Here is a 22,573-nt window from a genome sequence, read left to right as displayed (position 1 = left end):
TATTTATCTGTGTTTATTTTCCATTTGCTTGGGGAGGAGGAGAGAAATGAAAAGTATTATTTCTAAACCACATACAAATTTTGTATATTTTCCCCCTAGAGAAAGCAAGAAATCAAACTAATGTTTCAAATATCTTATTTTGCTCATCTTGGGATAATGCACACATTGTGTAGTCCACATTTTTTATCGTTATATATTTTTACTTGGCTTCTTTAAGATGCAGTAAGGGGCTTTAAAAGGAGTTTCTGTTGGTACCTGAGGAGAAAAACACTCATCTTTATCCAGCTATCCTATGCTATTTATCTCTAGTGGCTTAATTTCGCAGTATTTTATATCTTTAGACACTTAAAAGATTAAATAAATGTTGAATCACTATATTGTACACCTGAAACTAATATAATATTGTATGGCAACCATACTTAAATTTTAAAAATTGGATAAATTGGTTCTAATAAAGGCCATTTTCTAGTATAGGTTAGAGGTAAATTATTATAAATTACCTTAGAGTCAGATTTTAAACAGTTTATTCCCCAGTTGTTGTCTTTGAGTCATCTAAAATTTAAAGAAAAATGTTGCTTCCTTTATGAGTATACAAATGTTTTTTTCTCCATATTTTATAAGAAGTACTTCCTCTGTCCCATAATAATAGTAGCAAGTGAATATTTAAACGGGAATTATTGGCGAATACAGCTGTAAGTTATGTTGTAGTGCAAAATTGTGAAGCCTTCAATCAAAATCAATGTTTCATGACATCTGTCATTTGTTTTGACACATCTTTCAATTTTTAGGTTAATCTAATTATTACGAATTATAACTATTTTTCTAATTTCATCCGCTGATCGAAATTAATTGTTGTATTTCAGTTGAATATCAACCCATTGTAAAAGTAAGATGAAAAAAAGAGAGTTTTCAAGCAAAGATCGAGTTGCGATTGTCCAGTTCTTGATGCATCAAAAGAAAAAGGAAAAGTTGCAGAAAGTTACAATTATGTTAGCTGCAAAACAATTTAAGTGCAACAGAATGACCACATCAAGAATTTTGGAAACGTGCTTCAGAAAATAATTGTCAAGGAGAATCTTATGCTAGTGTTGATTCTTTGAAAAAACAAAACTGTGGACGTAAATGCAAAGATTATGGAGAAAAACTTGAAAAACTTAGACATATTCCTCTTAGCAGAAGAGGCACCATATTAGCCTTTGATAATATTTCTCCCGAAATACTGGATAATATGTTTCTGTCACTTCAACAAGTTATGCTGGAAGCAATGAAGAACGATGGCTCCAATAATTTTAAGCTCACGCATATAGGGAAAGCAAAGTTTCACAGCTAAAGGATCCTACCTACAAGTTTAAAATACAGTAACAGAATTATTGAAAAATCCAGAAACTATCTGAACACTCAAAATAAAAATTAGGAGTACTATTTTTAATTTATTGTTTAATTTAATCTAGTTTTTTGATAATAAATGTTGCTTTCTATATTTTCTTTTGCTACTATTATTATGGGACAAATTACATTCATCAACTGCTACTATTATTATGGGACAGAGGGAGTATAATAGTATCATCTTTGGCATTAGTTTCATCACACTCCCTACTTACTTTATTTCCACTTTGAAGCCATAAAAGCTCCAGATAAAATATGTTTTTTAAGAGGCCTCTCTAAAAAAAAATATGCTTTGGCTTTTCAGGGCAGTCAGAATATTCAATTAAAGGTTCAGTTGCCATGGAGAGGAGAAAGAAGGAGAAGCTACTTAGCACCGAGACTCTTCAACATCATGCTCTTACTTCTTTATCTCTGTCTTGAACTTGATATGTTGGCTGATTGAAAATGGAAGTCATTGATGACATAAAGAAATTTGTGTGTCAAATTAGGACCACCTTAATTATGATTTTCTTTCCCTGACTTAAGATATCTGTTCAATTCCAGAAACTTGAAAAAAAATATTTAGATATAAAGAGCTTCACTCACTCTTCAAGTGATTCCCTGCCCCCATTTCTGTCTCTCAGAAATGCAACAAAACCTTATATAGAGTAATCTCTCACTCTGAGCAGCACTTTCTAGTACTAGCAAATTTGATGAGGAGAAAATATGAGGTTTTAATTTTTGTTAACTTTGCCACTACTTATATGTTGACTGTACACGAGATATAATTCTTTAGTAAAGATTGAAAGTTGATAATAAACTAAATGTATCAATGATGCTTAATGGTCTTGGCTGTCAAGGATTCATTACTTGTGTACTGTCCTTCCTAAACATTGGGTGTTACAGTAAACATGTTTAGACAGGGTGCCTTAGATGTTTAGAGATAAGTTATGCAGGTTACTGTAGACATAGGGATTTTTTATTGTCTGGGCGTATAATTCTAGATTTCTGTTTTTGCTTTCATTTTTAAGCAGAAGATGGCATAGTTATAAGAAATATTTATAAAACCATGCAAGATTCTTAGCTCATTATCCTAATACTGAAGCAAAGCTTTTTATTTCAAGTTTATAATTTCAGTTATTCAAATAAGAATGATTATGCTTATAGCTTTTTTCCTTTCTCCTAGATTCGTCCTCTGGATGTCTAAAAGCCTCAACTCATCAGGGTGCCTTAGATGTTTATGTCAGCCAACTGGGGAAGGTGGAATTGAAATCCCATAAAGGTTAGCCAAAGGAAATATCTTATTTTGACATGTGGTGTAAGGAAGGTTTTACATAACATTCAGGAAACAGATGGTCAATTTATCTTATCTGTGGTACTGACACAATGATTTCAAGAACATATCTTCTGCCCTCTCTTCTGTGTAGTCTTCATGGCTCCCCCAGCAGCCCTGCCTGGCCCTAGCCCACCTGGTTTCCTCTGATGTTCAGTGGCTTTTCCCCTCTCCTGTCTTTTCCTAAGGCAGGTAACAATGGCCTCAAGAACATATCTTCTGATAGAAACTGATTTAAAGACTGAAATACTACTCTGTAGACCAATGATCTTAGAGAAACATTGGGGAAAGATGGCCATGAAGACTGTCTTTCCCTTTGTAGTTCCAACAAAAATGTTATAATATAGTGATTTGCTATTATTATAAAAAGTTTTAGTGTTAGTGTTTTTCAATTTAGCTTTATGTCTGAAATATAATATTCTTGGAAAATGCTCTCTTTGGAAGCTTTTCTACCAGTCTGTACGTGGACCCTCTGAGGCCATCACTCTAGAATAATTCTTTTCAAAATGTGATCCTGAAATAAAGGTATCACCAGGAGGGTCTTCTAAAGTGATTATTGACTTAGTCTTTTGAAGTATCAAGACTTCTTATGTGGCTCTGGCCTAGTAGCTCCAATAGGCCAAGGTTGTAGATTCCATCTCCAGCCAGGGCACATACAAGAAGCAACCAGTGAATGCATAAATAAGTGGAATAACAAGTCGATTTCTCTCTCTCTCTTTTTCCCCCTCTCTCTGCCTCTCCCCCCATTCCTTTCTCTCTCTAAAATAAATAAATAAATAAAAAGCTTATTTTGTTTTTCCTTCTATAATCTTATTTCAAATAACTTATTCTAAGCGTCCAGGTCTTTCATTAAAAGTGGTACACTTTTTAGTCATCTGAAGACTGTACATGGACATGCACACATGTATGCTGGCAAGTGGCTTGGGTACTTGGAGTAACTTGGCCATAGGGACTGAAGTGGCCTGTGCAGAAAGTTATGAACCATAACTCTGTATAAAAGTCGTTAAAAAATAAAGTCTAGAAGCTCTTGTATATTGGCCAGAACAGGGTTATATGTATAACAAGGAAAATACTTCCTTACAGAGACTGGTTGTTCCTGCTGTTGGTAATTTCTTTCCCACATTGGTTTAATACTTTTTTTGTTGTTGTTGTCAACGAGGCTCACTTATCAGAGTGTCAAAATAAAACTACAATTGCAGAGGTCTGAAACTGAAGTTATTGCTGACACACAGGTGTGATTTGATTTCTCAAGATCAATTTTTTTCCCTTTAAATCATATCACGTTCTGACTAAATTTCTAAGAGCTTCATTAATGCTATTCAGTGTATTTTTTGAGTGCCAAAAAAGTCATATAATTGCATTTGAAAAGGAGAAGAAAACCTACAATTACTGCATTTAATGTAACTAGTAATAGAGTAAAAGCTTTTACACGCAAGTTTTTTCCTGTTGTGTATGGATGGGCAGAAAAGTAAAAACATTGTTAATCTTCATCCACTTGAAATATTTTTCAGTGTTATTTGGAATGTTGATTAGGATTACAATTTTGTGTTTTCTCCGACTGAAACCATGTTATTGGTAGAAGCTTAAAGATAACTGGAAACAAAGATTCCTATCTTATTTTAGTTCTCTTTAATTCTCACTACATTTGGCAACAGTGACTTTTCAGAGTAATGGAAACTTAATTGGGATTCTGTTGCTTAATGGTTAGTAAAGACATCTGGAATCCTTTCCAACTCTACCACTGTCTTGCTGTAGGGTTCAAGAGCCACTTGAGTCTCCTAGTTTTTCAACATTTGTCATGTGAAAAAGAATGTTATAATGCTTGTTTTCTCTCTCCCAATGAAAATCAACATGGGAACTTATTAATTCATTCAGAAAGGCTGAGATTACGCTTGAGAGTCAGGCCTGCATCTGAATACTGACTTTTATACTTAAAATTTGTCCTTGATAAAACCACTAATCTCAATATAGTATGCCTTCAATAAATTGTGCTGTTAGTATTAGTTTTAATACTAACTTTTGAATTTTTTAAAGAACGGTACTGATATTGATAACCATGAAGCAGTTTATGAAGTGAAAAGAGATTGAAGATATAACAACTTTCCTTTCTAAAAAACAAACTAACAAACAAAAACAACAGATCGTGTTAAAGAGGGGACATTTGGGAGTTTTCAAGTCATGAGAATTCTTCATTTGCAAACAGTAATGGAGTATTGGTAGTGATGGTTTTGTTTTTAAAGGGTATATCGAGATGGGGTAATGCTGTTTGCATTGCTTAATATTTTTAAAGCTCACAGATTCACGATCTCTTCATTTAAGAACAGGAAAACATTATCACATTGATGTATTTAGAGACACAAAGTCCCCAAAAAGTTTTTAAAGTTTGTTATTTTCTTTTTAAAGTATGTTTGATAGATAAACATCTTTTCCATTCATTTGGAAATTTTTCAGGGTTGTTTTTTTCCTAAAGTTCTCATATTTGTTGTTCTAGGGAATCTCCTGTCAGTAGTTACATTTAAACTTTGAAAAGCAATTTGTTTTTTAAATAAAATAAACCAGTTTTAGTGATGTGCTTTGTTACCCACTTTTTTGCAGGAGTATACATATTAGAGTTCATCAGTCTTACCCCAAACTTGCAGCTCTAGTTAGGAAGGCTAACAGGATATGAAATTACTTACAGAAACTTAAACTGATGTTAACCAAAGTAGGAGGCAAACAATGACCCGTAACATTCTAGAAAGAATCTTTAAAATATTCACAATGGATGTCATTCTGACTGTCTTGTTCACAGAGCTGAGGTTAATGTTTTATGGCAGCGGCCTCTTTTTTGATATATGAGAAACAGAGAAAGAAAAAGTTCTGAAAGAGGACTGTGCGGATGAGTTGGCACTGCAACCCACGTCATTGTTTCAAAAATGATTCCTTAGCTAACAGGATACTTTTTCTTAGTTCTTCCTTTAGACACTTGAATTACTACAAGATTATAGTGGGAATAAAGTTGAGTGTCTTGCCCTAGGTACCCAAAGACTGTAATCCATTGAAAAGAATCAGTTAAAATTTAAATATTCTCTTTTTTTATTATTGTTATCCCCCTGGCCCCTACAAGGTATAACTGAAGGCACAAGACCTCAAGGTTCTAGTTGTGTTACAGTGGTCATTGCGGTCACAAGTTTTGTAATACGATGAGGTAGCATAGCAGTGTGTGAAATCCCACAGTGGTTAAGAGCATGGGTTTTGTTGTCACTGAACTGGATCTAGATTCTAACACTAGCTCTAATGGGAACTTGAGCAAGTTCTCGTCTGTAAAATAAGGATTATAGTAATACCTCATAATGTTGGTATGGAGATTTAAAGAAATAATGTGATTAAGGTATAATAACATTATACCTTAGTAAATACTCAATTAATGATAAATCCTTTCTACAAGCTTCATGTGTAATAAACCACTCACTTTTCTGTGATGAGAGCTTTTGACAGAAGAAATAGTTCACACTGTTCTAGTAACTCATACTTTTGACAGAAGTTACTGTGAATGCCTTGGGAGTAAGAAAACCTTGACACCCCCTGACCTCCATGAGTAAGGAGAAGACAGTGTGCCAGGAGCAATGCTACCCATTCATTAATTTTTGTAATAGGCTCTAGTACTTTTGATTTCTTTGCATTAATAAGCTTCCTTATAAACTTATTACAGGCTCTGTTCTTGTCAAGGTCCCATCTTCTCTTCAAGTTCATTTACAGTTATCAGGAAAAGAGGTCAATGTGAGCTCTGAAGTCCAAGTTCAAGAGATGGCCGAAACTCATAAAGATGATGGTGTAATAATTACTGGTAAGGAGGCTACATTTTACTGTGTAAGATGAATAGTCATTGTCCATACATAAATAGAAACATGGTATGCTTAATTTCAGTTTTAGTCTTTTATTCTTTTCCATTGTCACATTTTGGTGTTTTGACACTTTTTTTTCCCTAACTGCTTATCAGTAACATAATGCAGACATTTTGTTTGGGATACTCACCAGTTCTATCATTGGTTAAAATTGATTAAAAATTTTTATCTTGAAGAGATATTTGCATACCATATTTATAGCAGCACTATAGCCAAGAGGTAGAAGCAACCCATATGTCTATTGATGAATGGATAAATGAATTGTGGTATGTACTACATACAGTGGAATTAAAAAGGAAGAAAGGCCTGTCATATGTTACAACATGAATGAACCTTGAAGACATTATGCTCAGTGAATTCAGCCAGTCATGAAAAGACAACTGTGTGATTTCACTATATGAGTTATCTAAAGGAGTCAGATTCATAGCAACATGAAAGAAGGGGAGAGGGAAAATGGGGAGCTATACCATGGATATAGAGTTTCAGTTTTGCAAGATGAAGAAGTTCTGGAGATCTGTTGCACAACAGTGTAAATATACTTACCACTACTGAACTGTAAACATAAAAATGGTTAAGATGATACATTTTATGTTATGTGTTTTTACCCCAATTTAAAATTTTAAAAATCATTAAAGCATTTTTTCCTGGCACTACTGCTTTCTAATTCTTGGACTTAAAAATCAGCTAAATACATATAATGCAAGATTTAAAGTTAACTTTGTATGATTAGAATAAATAGGAATTGGGTTTGGTATTATGCACTTCGAAAACTTGTTCTTTTAGTATAACAAATTCTCAGTCCTAGAAATGTGAATAGCTTTACACATTTTTCCTAATTACCTCTGGCTGTATTGATCATTGATACTACTTTTAAAGTTATTTATTGTATAGATAATACATATACATACTTAAAAAAAATTAATGCTGGTGAGGTTTTCTTTTAAATCTTACCAACATAAAAAAAAAGGAAAGTGTTTGGTGGCACTGGCTGTGGAGTGTCTTCATAAGATCAAGCTTCAGTTTTAAATATTTTTTTTTTTATGTTAAGAAAGATGTCTGTTAGAAGTCATAGAATATTAACAAAAGTCATAATAGTAATAAAAATAATACCCATACACTCTCAGATCTAAATCATTGCATTTAAATGGGCAACTCTTAGTTACATGATGAAAATTTAAGTGTATTAAATGAGATAAGAATCAACTTCTTGTGATCTAATCTCGAGTTTGATAAGGAGCCAACAGAATTATGTTTTTTTGGCCCCATAATATAAAGGTAATACAAATTTGTTTAACAGTGTTCCAAATGGCAGTGTAATCAATTATTTTATATATGTTAAGAATGTTTGAATTATAAATTAAAGTTAGTTTGTCATTTTTTTTATTCTGTTACTCATAAATCATATGAGTAATTTAGATTTCATTTTAATTCCATTTTAAAGTCCCATTCTCATCACTTCAGCCATTAAATCATTTAAGAACACTTAATAGTTCTGTCATTGGATAAAATCGGTATTTGCAGACCTGATCTCTTTATTAACTTCTTGCCCATTTCTACTCTACTAAACCAACACCTTAATATACTTAAAAACAAACAGTATCTTTTCCTAGTCTAGCTCTTCCTCCTGCTGTCTTCTGTATTTTCCTTCACTTGGTCAATCACTCAACAAGCATTTATTGAGTCAGGCACTATGAGAAACTAGGAGTGCAAAGCTGACAAAGTATGGTCTGTCTGACATCAGAGGAGCTTACATTCTAGAGAGGCAAAACAAACAAATCAGTGAATACAATAAAGTGGGAAAATGTTACAATAGAGTTATGTACGGGGTAATGTAAGAGCATGTAGGTGACACATCTAACTTAGACTAGCACTGTGAGTTTACGGAAATGAGAGAGTCCAGTATAGCTAGAGTACAGACAGTAAGTGGAAGAGTGGCATTAAAGGAGGCTGGGGAGTTGGGAAGGAGGTGAGACCACATAGGGCTGATTTGAATTTTATGCTACGTGCATTGCCAAGGCACTGAAAAGTTTTAATCTGGGGTTCACATAGTCAGATCTGTATATTAGATCACTGAATGTTGAGTGGAGAAAGCTAAGAGAAGACAATGGTGGAATGAAGAAAAAGCTAATTAGCAGCAGGTTATTGCAGTAATTCAGGAGAAAGAGTGCAGTGGCCTGGACTCCACAATGATATGTTAAATTCAACATGTAATTTAACCTTCAACAAATTTTGACTGAAGAAATAGATAAATGGATGCTATAAGGAAAATGCATATTTATCTCATTGGTTATCATGAAGCTTCTCAGCCTATTTAGTTCTTTTTGTGTGTTATTTGTTATTATGTCTTACACTCTAGCCCTACTTCATAAACCAGGAAGGTTCAAATTACAGAATGAATTTTATTTCCTGTTCATAGTGCAAGATTCTAGATACTGATCAGCAGAGTTCTTTTGTATAGTAGCAAATGATATACTACGCAGTTGGGCCTCAGATGGATCTGAGGGTTGCACTGATATTAGATTAAATCCATTAGAATGATAATACAGAGGACCTCAGATAAAGAGAGAGCAGTCTTTTTTTGGAGAGAGCTTTATGAACAAGTAGAGGAACTTTCATAATTCATTTTGATTCTAAAAGTGCTTGGTGCCCCAAAGGCTACAGACCTTATTTATCAAGTAAATGGAATGTTTTAAGAGGCCTAGAAAATTAGGGCTGATTGCTTTTTCTGTAGGTATTTCAATCTGAAACCCAATTTTGGAAATAATAGGAAGCTTTACATGTGAATTATTATAGGCAGCTGAGCTTATCTCATCTGGGTCTTTCTTACGGAGCCTATGAAGCATAACAACCCCCTCTGCTAAGAGGTCTGGATTTGTATCTGTAGCATGACTTCTGCAAGAAGCCATGCCATAAGGTTTATCATGAGGGCTTAGGCTTCCCACAGGCTTTGATGTTTCAGCCTGTAGTTTTATTTGATTTCCTGCTTTCTGGTTTCGCTTGCTGCTGTGTCACTGATAAATAAGATACATCGTATGATTTACAAGAATTATGTGCTATTTTGAGTCAAAAGAAAGCCTGGGACTCTCAGGCTGAAATATTTTCCAACTAAAAAGATGTGTATGTGTGCATTCTTTGGGATGCACTCTCTAATTCTTATAAGTTCTTGGTTCTAACTTTCTTCTCCATCCATTTATGGCAAATTCAACTGATGGTGCATGGTTTACTGGTGGGTAAGAAATATCTAGGAAGCTGACTTCTCTGTTAGGTTTTAGACTTGCTTTCATCAACCTAGATATGAAATCTCACTGTGAAATACCAAGCCCCCCAAAATGCCTGTGGTACAAAGTCTTTTAAATCATTTTTTTTTCAATTACAGTTGCCATACATTATTACATTAGTTTCAGGTGTATATCCCAGTGATTAGGCATTACATAACTTAAGTGATCATCCCAATAAATCTTGCACCTGACACCATATACTATAGCATTCGAATATTATTGACTATATTCCCTATGCTGTACTTTACATTCCCATGACTATTCTGTAACAACCAATTTTTACTTCTTAAACCTTTCACCTTTTTTTGACAATCTCATCTGGCAACCGTCAAAATGTTCTCTGTATCTGTGAGTCTGTTTCTGTTTTGCTTGTTTGTTTATTTTGTTTTTAGGTTCACTTGTTGATAGATATGTATTTATTGCCATTTTATTGTTGTATTTTTAATCGTCTTCTTAAAAAAGACCCTTTAACATCTATAATAATAAAAGGGTAATAAGCTAATTAGACTGGACGTCTTTCAGGCGTCATTCCGGACATCATTCCTGATGAAGCCGGGGCTGGAGGGGAGCCAGCCAGGTCCCGGATGCCTGCGGGTGGCCCAAGGGAAGCCAGCCCGAGTCCTGGGTGCCTGCCGGCAGCTGGAGAAAGAAGCTGGTGCCAGCAGCTGAGGGAAGGAAGGCCTACTCTTGCACGAATTTTTGTGCATCGGGCCTCTAGTTTCATATAATGCTGGTTTGGTGATAATGAACTTCTTTAGCTTTTTCTTCTCTGGGAAGCTCTATCTGCTTTTGGATTCTAAATGATAGCTTTGCAGGGTAGAGTAATCTTGGTTGTAGATCCTTGTTTTTCATCACTTTGAATATTTCTTGCCAGTCCCTTCTGACCTGCAAAGTTTCTTTTGAGAAATCAGCTTACAGTCTTCTGGGAGTTCCCTTATAGGTTTTCTCTTGCTGCTTTTAAGATTCTCTCTTTGTTTTAACCTTTTGCTTTTTAATTATGGTGTGTCTTGGTATAGGCCTCTTTGGGTTCATCTTGTTTGGAACTGTCTTTGCTTTCTTGACTTGTATGTCTATTTCCTTCACCAAGTTCGGGAAGTTTTCAGTCATTATTTTTTCAAATAGGTTTTTAATGTTTTGCTCTATCTCTTCTCCTTCCGGCACCCCCATGATGTGAATGTTGGTATGTTTAAAGTTGTCCCAAAGGTTCCTTACACTATCCTCACTTTTTTAATCTTTTTTTCTTTTTGCTGTTCTGAGGGGTATTTGCTTCCTTATATTCCAAATTGCTGGTTTGATTTTTGGCTTCATCTACTTTACTGTTGATTCCCTATATTACTTTTTATTCCAGTTAGTGTATTCTTCATTTCTGACTGATTCTTATTTATACTGTTGAGATTCTCAATGAACTGAGTGTCCTTATAACCAGTGTCTTGTTCTCTCCATCTAGTAGATTGCTTGTCTGCATTTTGTTTAGTTCTCTTTTCTGGAGTTTGTTCTGTTCTTTCATTTGGGCCATGCTTCTTCATTTCCTCATTTTAGCAGCCTCCCTGTGTTTGTTTCTATGTATTAGTTAGAGCTGCTATGTCTCCTAGGCTTGATAGAGTGGCCTAATGTAGTAGGTGTCTTGTGGGATCCAGTGGCACAGCCTCCCCAATCACCCAGGCTGGGTACTTGAGTTGTACCTGCTGTTGTAGATGAGCCTTGATTGCTATTGACATGTCAATGGGAGGGATTTATCCAGGCCAATCAGCTGTAAGGACTGGCTCTGACCACTAACCTCCAACCACCGTAGAGGATCAGCTATGCTGGGGCACACCACACAGAATAGGGCTTACTTCAGCATCGCTCTGGTGCCCCTGAGTCCACCCCTTGAGTGTGTTGCTTTTGAAGGTGGTTGGGTGGTGGTGCTTCAACGTGGTCACAGCCTAGATTTTATCTGCCACACATGAGTGTGGGACCAGCCCATCCTTGTCTCTGCCCCTCCTACCAGTCTCAATGAGACTTCTTTAATTCCATAGTTTTAGGACTTCAATTCAGCTTGATTACAGGCATTCTGAATAATGCTTGTTTTTATAGTTTAGTTGTAATTTTGATGTAGTTGTGGAAAGAGGCAGGTACCATGTTTACCTACGTCACCATCTTGACCAGAAGTCCAAAGTCCTTTTCTCTTAAAGCTCCCAATTTAGGTGTTTAGAGGTTATTAGAAAGTGTATTGCCAGCCAAATGATTGTTGTTTGTCATAGACATAGTAGAGAAGGTGGTACTACTGGTTTTACTTTATTTTAGTCAAACTAAATGTAAACGATATAAAAATAAATTCATTTGGGATCAAAATCAAATTAGAAGAGATTTCTCATTCGGCTTATTTTTAGTTGGAATAGTTATACATTTATGGCATCGTGATTTATGATGGAAAACTGGTTTGTGGGTTAGAAAAGAGGTTGAAATGGGACTAAGCCCAGAGGATGGCACTTAGAAGATCTAGAGAAACTGTTTTCTCTCCAAATGGGAAAATAATCCAGTATTTTGATATGACTTGTAGAAATATATATTTTTTTAAGAATATTCTGAAGTTCTGGTTTTCTCCAAGCTTAAAGAACATGGATTTGTCAGTCATGTAGATGTACTTCAGGATTACTTAGATGGAATTTAGTAACAGAATGAAGAATGCTGTCGACTCATGGCTGCTTAAAAAATACTTTGACAGGGAGTTAATGTAGGAACTGTCTTCAGTTGTTCATGCTTTTATGGTGTTTTTGTTTCCCCAGCATTTTGTAAAGTATAAGATCCTGGGAGTATCATAGATAATTAAACATCAACTTTGTTAACCTTTACCCAAAAAAAGGACAGGTTTTGTTTCTACTCATCTGCATACTTTATATGTAAGGCCAGATAGTAAATATGTTACATTTTGAAGGCTACATAATGGTTTCTGTTACATATTCTTTTTTTTTATAGCCATTTAAAAATGTAAAAGACAGTCTTACCTCTTAGGCCATAAAAAAACAAACCTCAGGCCAAATTTGGCTATGGTTTGCTGACCACTAGACAAGAGACCAAAGAACAGGCCCCAAACAGAGCATTTCAATTCTGCTTGTAATTCCTGGAGTTTTGTTTGGTTTTGGTTTTGTATTTATTTTGGTCATTCACGAAATACTGAACCACAGCCAAATCATACCTTGAGTGAACTCTTCCCAGTTCCGACCTAAAAATGATTTGTGCACATAAAAGTGTAACTGTGTAAAATTTAATAAACAACGCAGCCACAGAAGTTATATGATGGCAAATAAAAACATGTTCAACACACTAGCTATTAGTGAAGTGCTAATTAAAACCAGAATGAGATACTACTACATAGTAGAATGACTAAAATGAAAAATACAAATAATACCAAATGCTGGCAAGGATGTGAAGCGATTGGGTCTCTCCTGCATTGTCATTGGGAATGTAAAGTGATATAGCCATTCTAGCATTCAGTTTGGCAGTTTGTTAAAAAACTAAACGTGAAACTGTCATATGATCTAGCGATTACAATCCTGGGCATTTATCTTGGAGAAATGAAACAATGTTTGCACAAATATTCATAGCTTTATTTGTAATAGCCAAAGCTAAAAATGATTGAAATATGGTTCTACCAGTAAATGGTTAAACAAACTGTCGTATGTTTATATAATGGACAACTGTTCAACAATAAAAAGGAATAATCTATTGATATATGCAACTTGGATGAAATTTAAGGGAATGATGCTGAATGAAAAAGTCAGTCTCAAAATGTTACATACTGAATGATTCCATTTATATAACACTAGAGGCCTGGTGCATGAATTCATGCACAGTGAGAAGAAATTAACCAGAAGAAATATTTTAATATCGCTATTCACCCTTTCTCTATAATAGAAGTGTCAACCAAATTCAGGATCAACAATGACAGATGGAAACACATGCGTGCGATTGGCGCCAGCGAGAGCTTTATATATATAGATAAACTTGCTTAATTAGACCTGCTTTCTGATTTAGCTAAACTTTTTCCAGCCCAGTGAGGAACCCCAACTTCTCTTTCTGGTAATTGTCAGCAACACAGCAGTAAATATCAACATGAAGCAGATTATTATTGTAGATCACACAAGGAGAACATAGGGTAAAATATTTAACTGCAGCAGTGTTTGACTATATTCTGCACAGTAAGAAAACCTGAAGTCATTTTCAAGGTCCACCATTTCTTACTTCTTTTTAGTCAGGTCAAGTTTCTAAGCTTTCTAAATCTTCATTTTCCAGCTAATGAAAAGAAAATAGGATTCCACTGAGTCTCCTATCTACCTACTTCAGGACTTCTATGGGAATCAAATGAGATGAGGCACGGGAAAATGCTTCACAGACATTTGGTTAAAGTGTAAAATGTTTGCACCTGGCTATAAAGCAAGTCGTGTTCCTGGGCTGAAGAAACTGCAAGGAGGCTAGTCGCTAGGGAGAGGAAGCCGAATGTTGCTACGTGACATCATTACCCTGCACCCACAGCCACCATTTTGGGCTGGGATGTGGGCTGCGTTTGCGCCATGGGGTCTTGGCGGCGTCAGATGTGATTTGGTGGTCTGTAGCTTTGGGGTGGTGGCGGGGCCCGCGTCCCACTTGTGGGAAGCCGAGTGTTGCTTTGTGAGTGCCAGGTCCGTGGTGCCATTTCTCTGTAAATGGCCAGGGTGCATCACGGCAGCTCCTGCATTGAGTGTCTGCCCCCTGGTGGTCAGTGTGCATCATAGCAAGAGATCGAACTCCCAGTTGGTCAAACTCCCGAGGGGACACTTTGCATATTAGGCTTTTATATAGAGAGATTCTTGAAATAACAAAGTTATAAAATGGAGAACAGATAATTAGTTGCCAAAGATTAGGGAAGAAGAGGGAGGATAAGACTATAAAGACATGTCATAAGGGACTTTCTTTGTGGTGATAGTATTTTGATTATAATGATGGTTATATGAATCTATACATGTGATAACATGTCATAAAGGTATACCTAAAACATACAAAAAAGTGAGTATGCAAAAATGCTGAAATTGGAGTAAGGTCTGTAGTCCAATTAATTGTATGTTGCCAACCAGTTACCTGGTTTTGATAATGTACTATGGTTATATAAAATATCACCATTAGGGGAACTGGCTAATGGGTGCACCTCTGTATACTGTTTTTGCAACTTCTTAGGAGTCTTAAATTATTTCAAAATAAAAAGTTAAAGAGAGCCCTGGCTGGGTAGCTCAGTTGGTTGGAACGTTGTCTTTATATGTCAAGGTTACAGATTCAATACCAGTTAAGGCACAAGAATCAACCAATGAATGCATAAATAAGTGGAACAACAAGTTGATGTTTCTCTCTTTTCTCTCTCTCTCTCTCTTTCTCTTTCTCTCTCTCTCTCTCTCTCTCTCTCCCTTCCCCTCTCTGTCTAAAATCAATCAATAATAAAAAATTTTTTAAGGGCGTTAGAGAGAGTAAGAACAAGTAGAGCATGATGGAGGAGGGGAAGAGAAAGAAAAAAATGAAGGCTTCCAGGCAAGAAGCAGAATAAAAAGGACTTATTTACCCTTCTACCTAAAACACCACCACAACTTTCTAAATAGACAAAATACATAAAAAACAGTTTCCAAGACACTAATATTAGTAAATGAAATAGAGTGATCACTGAGAGAAAGGAAACAAAATAAGCCCCTCCTAACTGCCTCGAGAATTTCCAGGCTATGGTGAGTACAGAGGGGAAATGCATCTATTATGGAACCCAGCAGACTCCCTGAGTTGAGAAGATTCCACAGAGACTAAGCAAGCTATAGTTCATAGGACAGAATACCAGAGGGAATAGAGCCTGGTGCTTACACAGGTCCAGGAATAATGCCTGCTTTACTGGCCAGACTGGAAAAAATTATAACTCATGGAGCATTAGGTAGAGGACTAAGTTGGAAACAATTAACCCTAGACTGAGCACCCCTCCTCTACCTAACAAATTATAAAAGCAAGAGATGAAAGGCTTAAACTATTACCAAGTAACTTAACTGCATCCTTGAACAAAGCTAAAGATTTACAGGAATACAAAAATATTCAGCGCCCAACAAAATAAAATTCACAATATCTGGCATCCAATCAAAGGTTATCAGACACGCAGAGGCAAGAAAACATGACCCATAATGAGGAGAATATCAATTGAAACCCACCCAGAACAGACACAGATGTTAGCATTAGTGGAGAAAGAAAATAAAAGTTATAGCTGTATTCCACATGTTGGAATAAAGTTAAGACATGGAAAATATTTTTTAAAAAACCGAAATTGAATTTCTAGAAATAGAACTGAAAACTATAATGTCTGAAATGAAAAATTCAGCAGCTGGGATTAGGCATAGAAGATTTGAGGAAGAAAGTCTCTCCAAGAATATTTCTTGGGCAAAATTGGTTAATTGTATACTTGCTCAAAACCTAGAGTATGATTATCTTTGTTCTAATTTCAAGTAGTTGAGAGAAAAATACAATGATAGGCACCATTAAAACTAGCTCAAAAATATTTTGCCAGTAAATATTTGTTGTCAAGATATCTTGGTTTGCATTTCTGTCAAGAGAACTGTAAACAGTTAAACCATGTTGGCAACATTAAGATATTGGTTATGGAACTGTGTATGGTATTAGAGGTTTTGTTTGTGAAATACTGCATTAAAATAATTAAATTTCAGCATAATTATTTTCATGTTGTTTTATAAGTATGATTTATTTTCCTAGCCAGCTGGTAAGCTTTTTGAGGGTACTAACGTGTCTTTTTACATCTTTTGACCCTCCCTGAAATACTTAGCATGGGGCTTCCCATTGTGGGTGGTCAGTAGAGTTTACACTGTAAAAGAGGGAATCCTCCAACTATGATGCACTGAAGTTTATTCTGGGGCTAATAAGGCAGCACCAGAATTATCCCTCTGAACCAAAAATATGTAAATAAACAAAGCCTGTTACAGGGTTTGGGGAAGAGGGTGCAAAAACTCATCTCAGTCAAGAAGCTTTTCAAGCTTATTTTAAACCAGAGAACTAAATTATGCAAATGATTCCTTAGAGCCTTATCTTTAGCCACAGCCAGTGCTGATTAGGTCAGGCACATTTAGGGTTCATGGCTAACGCTTCTCAACTAGGCATTTGAGGAAATAAATAAATTTGGAGATTTATATATTTGGGTGGATTTGGACAGAGCAAATTTAGAGTGCAAATGCTAGAGTTTAAAAATGTCCTAAGGAGAAACTTTTCTCCCCATTTAATGGAAGCCAAACCACGTGGGGATAGGGTGGGCATTTCCCATTTCTTGGTCAAATAAACATTGTCTGGTTTTCATTGGCAAAGGCATTTAAATAAGGAGCAAGGTTTTTGCAACCCCAAGTTCCAATATGTGTTACAAGATTTTTTAAGGAAAGGATTTATAAACTTTGCAAATTAGAGTAGAGTCTCCACAGGTTCAGGTCAAAGTATGAAGGGCTTTTAGTAAATTACTTTTTGGCAAGATAGAGCTATTTTAAGGAACCTACGTGTAATTTTGTAAACTACCTTATTTTTTTTAGTATTGTCTCTAAGCTAAGATTGCTTTTGTGTTCATTTTGTTGGTACCAGCAGCACCATGCGTGGCCTCTGCTGCTGCAGAAGGAAATAGGCAGATTGGCTTCTCTCTCCATAAGCAAGAAAATGCATTATTAGGAAGGTGACAAATAATATATAAGGAAAAAAATTGTAGATATTTGGGAAAACCTTACTATTTTTTATGCTTTGCCTATTGATGCTAAATAGTGTAGAAAAATAATAAAGTTAGAGAACCTGTGTTCAAGATTTTCTGTTCTTCCCTCTATGTTTATTTGAATCACTAGGAAAAAGAAATTCTGTATTATAGAAAGACTACTGGGTGCAGGTGCCTCAAAATCCTGACCTACTGAATGCAGCACAGGCATAGAAAGAACAAATTCAGAGCTGAACCCCTTAATAATAAAGTTAGGGGGGAAAGAGAAGCTTCTAACACAAGGATTTACTAATGGGAATCATAATGGTATTAAAAATATAGCAAGAGAAGTAGAAGGAAAAACTCTAGAGCAGTGGTTCTCAACCTTCCTAATGCCTCAACCCTTTAATACAGTTCCTCATGTTGTGGTGACCCCAACCATAAAATTACTTTCGTTGCTACTTCATAACTGTAATTTTGCTACTGTTATGAATCGTAATGTAAATATCTGATATGCAGGATGTATTTTCATTATTACAAATTGAACACAAAGCATAGTGATTAATCACAAAAACAATATGTAATTATATATGTTTTCCGATGGTCTTAGGCGACTCCTGTGAAAGGGTCGTTCAACCCCCAAAGGGGTCGCAACCCACAGGTTGAGAACCTCTGCTCTAGAGGAAGTCATTGAATACTCAGCTGTGTTCTGGGACAGATACAGTGACCTCTAAGACATAAATAAGATTATGGCTCAGATTAAATGGGAGATGCAATAATTCAGAGAAGAATTTGTAATCAAAGAAGCACTTAACACAAAGATTGGATGGTACAAAGCACCTTTTCATCACCTGAGCACATTATATGGTACCACCAAAGGAAAAAAAATTATACTAAAGAAAAGGATTGCCTGATTTGTGTGCTTGGATTTAACAAGGAACATTTATATGATGAATTGAAATAGTATATTTACAGCTCCTCAGTTCAAATTTGACTGGGTTCTTAAGGACAGAATTGCAATGGAGTGCCAGAGGTGGTGTAACAACTTAATTACCTTGACGGTGACAAAAAAAACATAGAACTAGAAGAATTGAGATGGGAAATGAACCAGTGAGCTAGCTCTATGAATGCCACAGCCTATTACCTTGAGAGAATTTCTAGGCTGCAGGGCACAGAGGGGTAAGAGGCAGAGCCAACAGACTCCCCAGAGGAGGGGACTGAACTGAGCATCTAGGGCAAGTGTGTCAAACTCAAAGGCTCACACGGGCCAAATAAACGAGGCATGTGGCCCGTGTGCTGCGAGTTGGACATGCTTGATCTAGGGAGACCAGGGCTGCTGGAGTTCATAGGAGAGTTCCAGAGAGTAGGCAGCTGTAAAGGTTGCCCATGAGCGTTCAGCAAAGTACTGATCATCCTGTGTGTGAGGAAACTAACACTTCCTACAATGGGAATGAACTTCAAAATAATTATGCTGAGTGAAAGAACCCAGATTTTAATAAAGTGTGCATACTGTAGGATTTCATTTATTACAATTTAAAAAAATGAACTAATCTGTTGTGATTGCTGAGGGATGGGGGTAGAGGGGTCTGGAGGTAACAGGCAGGGAGGCACAGGAGGGAAAGATTACAAAGGGGCACAAGGAAACTTGTAGGTGTGATAAATATGTTCATTATCTTGATTGAAGAAATGGTTTCACGGGTTTTTTACATGTTCTAAAACTTAATACATTGCATACTTTATATACATGTCATTTATTTGGTCAATTGTGCTCATGTAAAGCTCTTTTTTAAACTTGGATGCAAAAAAATACAACTAAAAAACAGTAGCTTCCCTTTTAGGGTTGTTCTGAGAAAATGAAAGGAGGGATCAAGCCCAGGTAACCTTTGTAACTCTTTCCCAACTCTATCACAACTAAGATTTTTTGTTGTTCCAAAGCATTTTTGGTTTTAAAGATATATTGTTAGGATCTATGTAGTCAAATATTGCTATTGTCACTCAAGATATAACTTCATGCATTTTGTGTTTCAGGGCTCATGAATCAAGGAAGCAAACTTGAAAAATGGATTAAGGCTGATGCCCCAAAAGGCACTGTAAGTTTTAGAAATCAAAGCTGGTTTCAGTCCCTGAAACTGCAGGACTGAATGGTTTGAGCCCGGCCGGTGTGGTTCAGTGGTTGAGTGTTGGCCTATGAACGAGGAGGTCACAGTTTGATTCCTGGTCAGGACACACGTACAGGTTTTGGGCTCGATCCCCAGTAGGGGGCGTGCAGGAGGCAGCCAATCAATGATTCCCTCTCATCATTGATGTTTCTATCTCTTCCTCCCCCTCTCTTTTTTAAAAAAGGAATGATTTAAGTTGTATTTATAATTTTAATAATTAGTAGATCAATGGCTACAAAAATGCAAATACCACTGTTCATATAAATATTGAAAATAACAAATTGGATGAGTATTGGTGAATTGTGTTTTTTTTGGGGGGGTGTCAAAATTTGTACTTACCTATTGTTTTAGTTTCCTTATTGCTCTGTAACATATTGCTACAAACTTATCGACTTAAAATAACACTCATTTAACAGCTCACAGTTCTGTAGGTCAAGAGCCTGGCTAGATTCTCCATTCAGGGTACCCATCAGGCTGAGCTCAAGATGTTGGCTGGACTGAGTTCTCATTTGGCTGCTCTGGTAAAATAAAATAAATCTTCCAAGCTCATTCTTATTGGTGCTAAAATCTTGTTCCTTGTGACTGTATGAGGTCTCCATTTTCTTGCTGTTGGCATTTGCTCTAAGCTTCTAGAGACTAACTATATCCCTTCTCATATGGCCCTGATCATCTTCTAGGCAGCAATGATGCATTCAATCTTTCTAATACTTCTGACCTGTTCTGCAGCCACGTGGAGAGAACTCTGCTATTAAAGGGCCCACTTGATTAGGTCAGGCCTACCCAGGATAATCTTTGTTTTGTCATATAATATAACATAATTATGGGAGTGATGTCTCACATATTCACAGTTTCCACTCATACTCAAGAAATTATACAAAGACATAGGTAATAGGGGGAGGGGGATAGGGAGTTATTTCAGAATTTTTTGTGCCATAGGTCTTATGTAATGTTTTCTACTTGTATTTATTATGACATCAAAGTAAATTTAAGTTGTGAATAAAACACATCATAAATATGATGTAATTGTTACTGATTTTTCATTTATTTTGCATAATTTAAGACATAACTTGTTAGTGGGAGAGAAACATTCAGCTGTTTTGTAGCCTGATGTTTGAAGATAGATTTTCACTTTTATAATGATGTATTATATAAAGTTATTTTATGAATTCTCGTTCTTTCAAACCTTATTTGTCTACTCCTAGAGCATTTAAATTAACACTGAAAGACTACCTAGTAGATTAGATTTTTTATGATTAGGATACATCAGTTCTTAAACACTAATTTCTGATATACCTTTCCAAATAGTGTGATTTATAATAGTCTCTTTTTGTTAATATTTCACTTATTTACAGTTGTCTGTTTTTAACTTGTGAAACAAAAAGTCAGCTTTATGTAATATCTCCAAGTCTCCTTTTAGTTTACCCTTTGTGAAATCAAAATTAGTATAAGTTTGGATGATACACATTAGTATATTTGATGTGGTTGTGGTGTGTGTGTGTGTGTGTGTGTGTGTGTAATAAGTAGAGGAAACTGAGAGGCAATGAGACAATTTTTATCCTTTTTCACTCTCATGCAATTATATAAACATTTTCATGACTAAAAATAAAGTTTATGAACTTAGTCAACAATATCCAAAAAGGTCATGAGCATAATATTAGTCAACTGTATTTAAAATTATTAAAAGAATTATACATAATTTGGATCACATAATCAAGTCTAAACAGAAAGGGAAAGCTTCCATATTTTGTTCTCTTGAACACAGACTGACTTATATTAAATGCTTGAGAGCTGAGACCTAAGAAATAATTTGGATACCCTGAGGACCTTGCACTGAGAACTTGAAGATTTCACCCCCTCTTCACTCTACTTCTTGATCCCCTTTTCATAATCTACTTTTTCTAACACATCTTTTCTTTCATTTCTGTGTCCATAAAATTTGTCTCCCCATGAAGAACAAATGTATCTCCTGTTCTTTTTCTTTTATTGATTTTTTTTTAAGAGAAAGGGGAAGGGAGAGGGAGAAAGAGAAACATATTAGAGCAGAATGTGGATTTGCTGCCTGCTGCACATCCCCTACTGTGGATCAAGCCAGCAACCCGGGCATATGCCTTACCAGGAATCAAACCAGCAACCGTTCGGTTCATGGGAGGACACCCAGTCAACTGAGCCACATGGCCAGGACTCTGTTGTTATTTAAAAGAGGATCTTAGAGAGTTTTGGAGTTAAACACCCTGCTTGGTTACTAGAGAACATAATAGGGTGTGTCGATCCTTACTCTGGTCTTCCCCATGCAGGTGTTATTGCTGAAGAAAGCAGCAATAGGTCTCTCCAGTTGTGTGCTTGAAACATTTAGGGGTCAGAAGCCAACTTTTTAATTTTTTTTTTAACAGAGAGAGAAAACTGATTTGTTGTTTCACTTATGCATTCATTCGTTGTCCCTTGTATGTGCCCTAAACGGGGACCAAACCCACAACCTTGGGGTTTCAGGACAATGCTTTCATCAGTTGAACTACCCAGCCAGGGCAGAAGCCAGCTATTATGTAGCTGCCAGAAATCTCCAAATGTAGTTTAAAAATCACCATCAGAACAATCATCTTAAATCTTTTGGCTCGGGTCTTAAAACTTCCTATTCAGCTGATTCCCCTGCTGTCCACTTTCAGGAACCATTTCTACAGCTAAGTGATACTACTTAATTTCAAAAACTCTTTCAAAATCAAACTAAAGGGAGAATTATTAAAACTATTTAGCTAATATAGATTACTCTATAATAATACCAGTTGAGCCCTTTTAAAAATTTTTCAAAATAACTTTCATATCCTTTTCCTTAAATGTTATCCTTC

General features: G+C 35.9%; 1 protein-coding gene across 1 annotated transcript in view; it reads left to right on the top strand.

The window, feature by feature from the left end:
- FAM185A (family with sequence similarity 185, member A) overlaps window positions 1-22,573 on the top strand; it is a 77,289-nt gene that overhangs the window by 30,082 nt on the left and 24,634 nt on the right. Inside the window, exons 6-7 of the mRNA XM_014536962.1 lie at window positions 6,390-6,524; window positions 19,603-19,664. Of these exons, the coding sequence (XP_014392448.1) occupies window positions 6,390-6,524; window positions 19,603-19,664 (197 nt within the window). The remainder of the gene's footprint in view (window positions 1-6,389; window positions 6,525-19,602; window positions 19,665-22,573) is intronic.

This window comes from Myotis brandtii, unplaced genomic scaffold (assembly GCF_000412655.1).
Source record: "Myotis brandtii unplaced genomic scaffold, ASM41265v1 scaffold17, whole genome shotgun sequence".
Classification (NCBI taxonomy): domain Eukaryota; kingdom Metazoa; phylum Chordata; class Mammalia; order Chiroptera; family Vespertilionidae; genus Myotis; species Myotis brandtii.
This window is presented reverse-complemented; position numbering and strand designations above follow the sequence as displayed.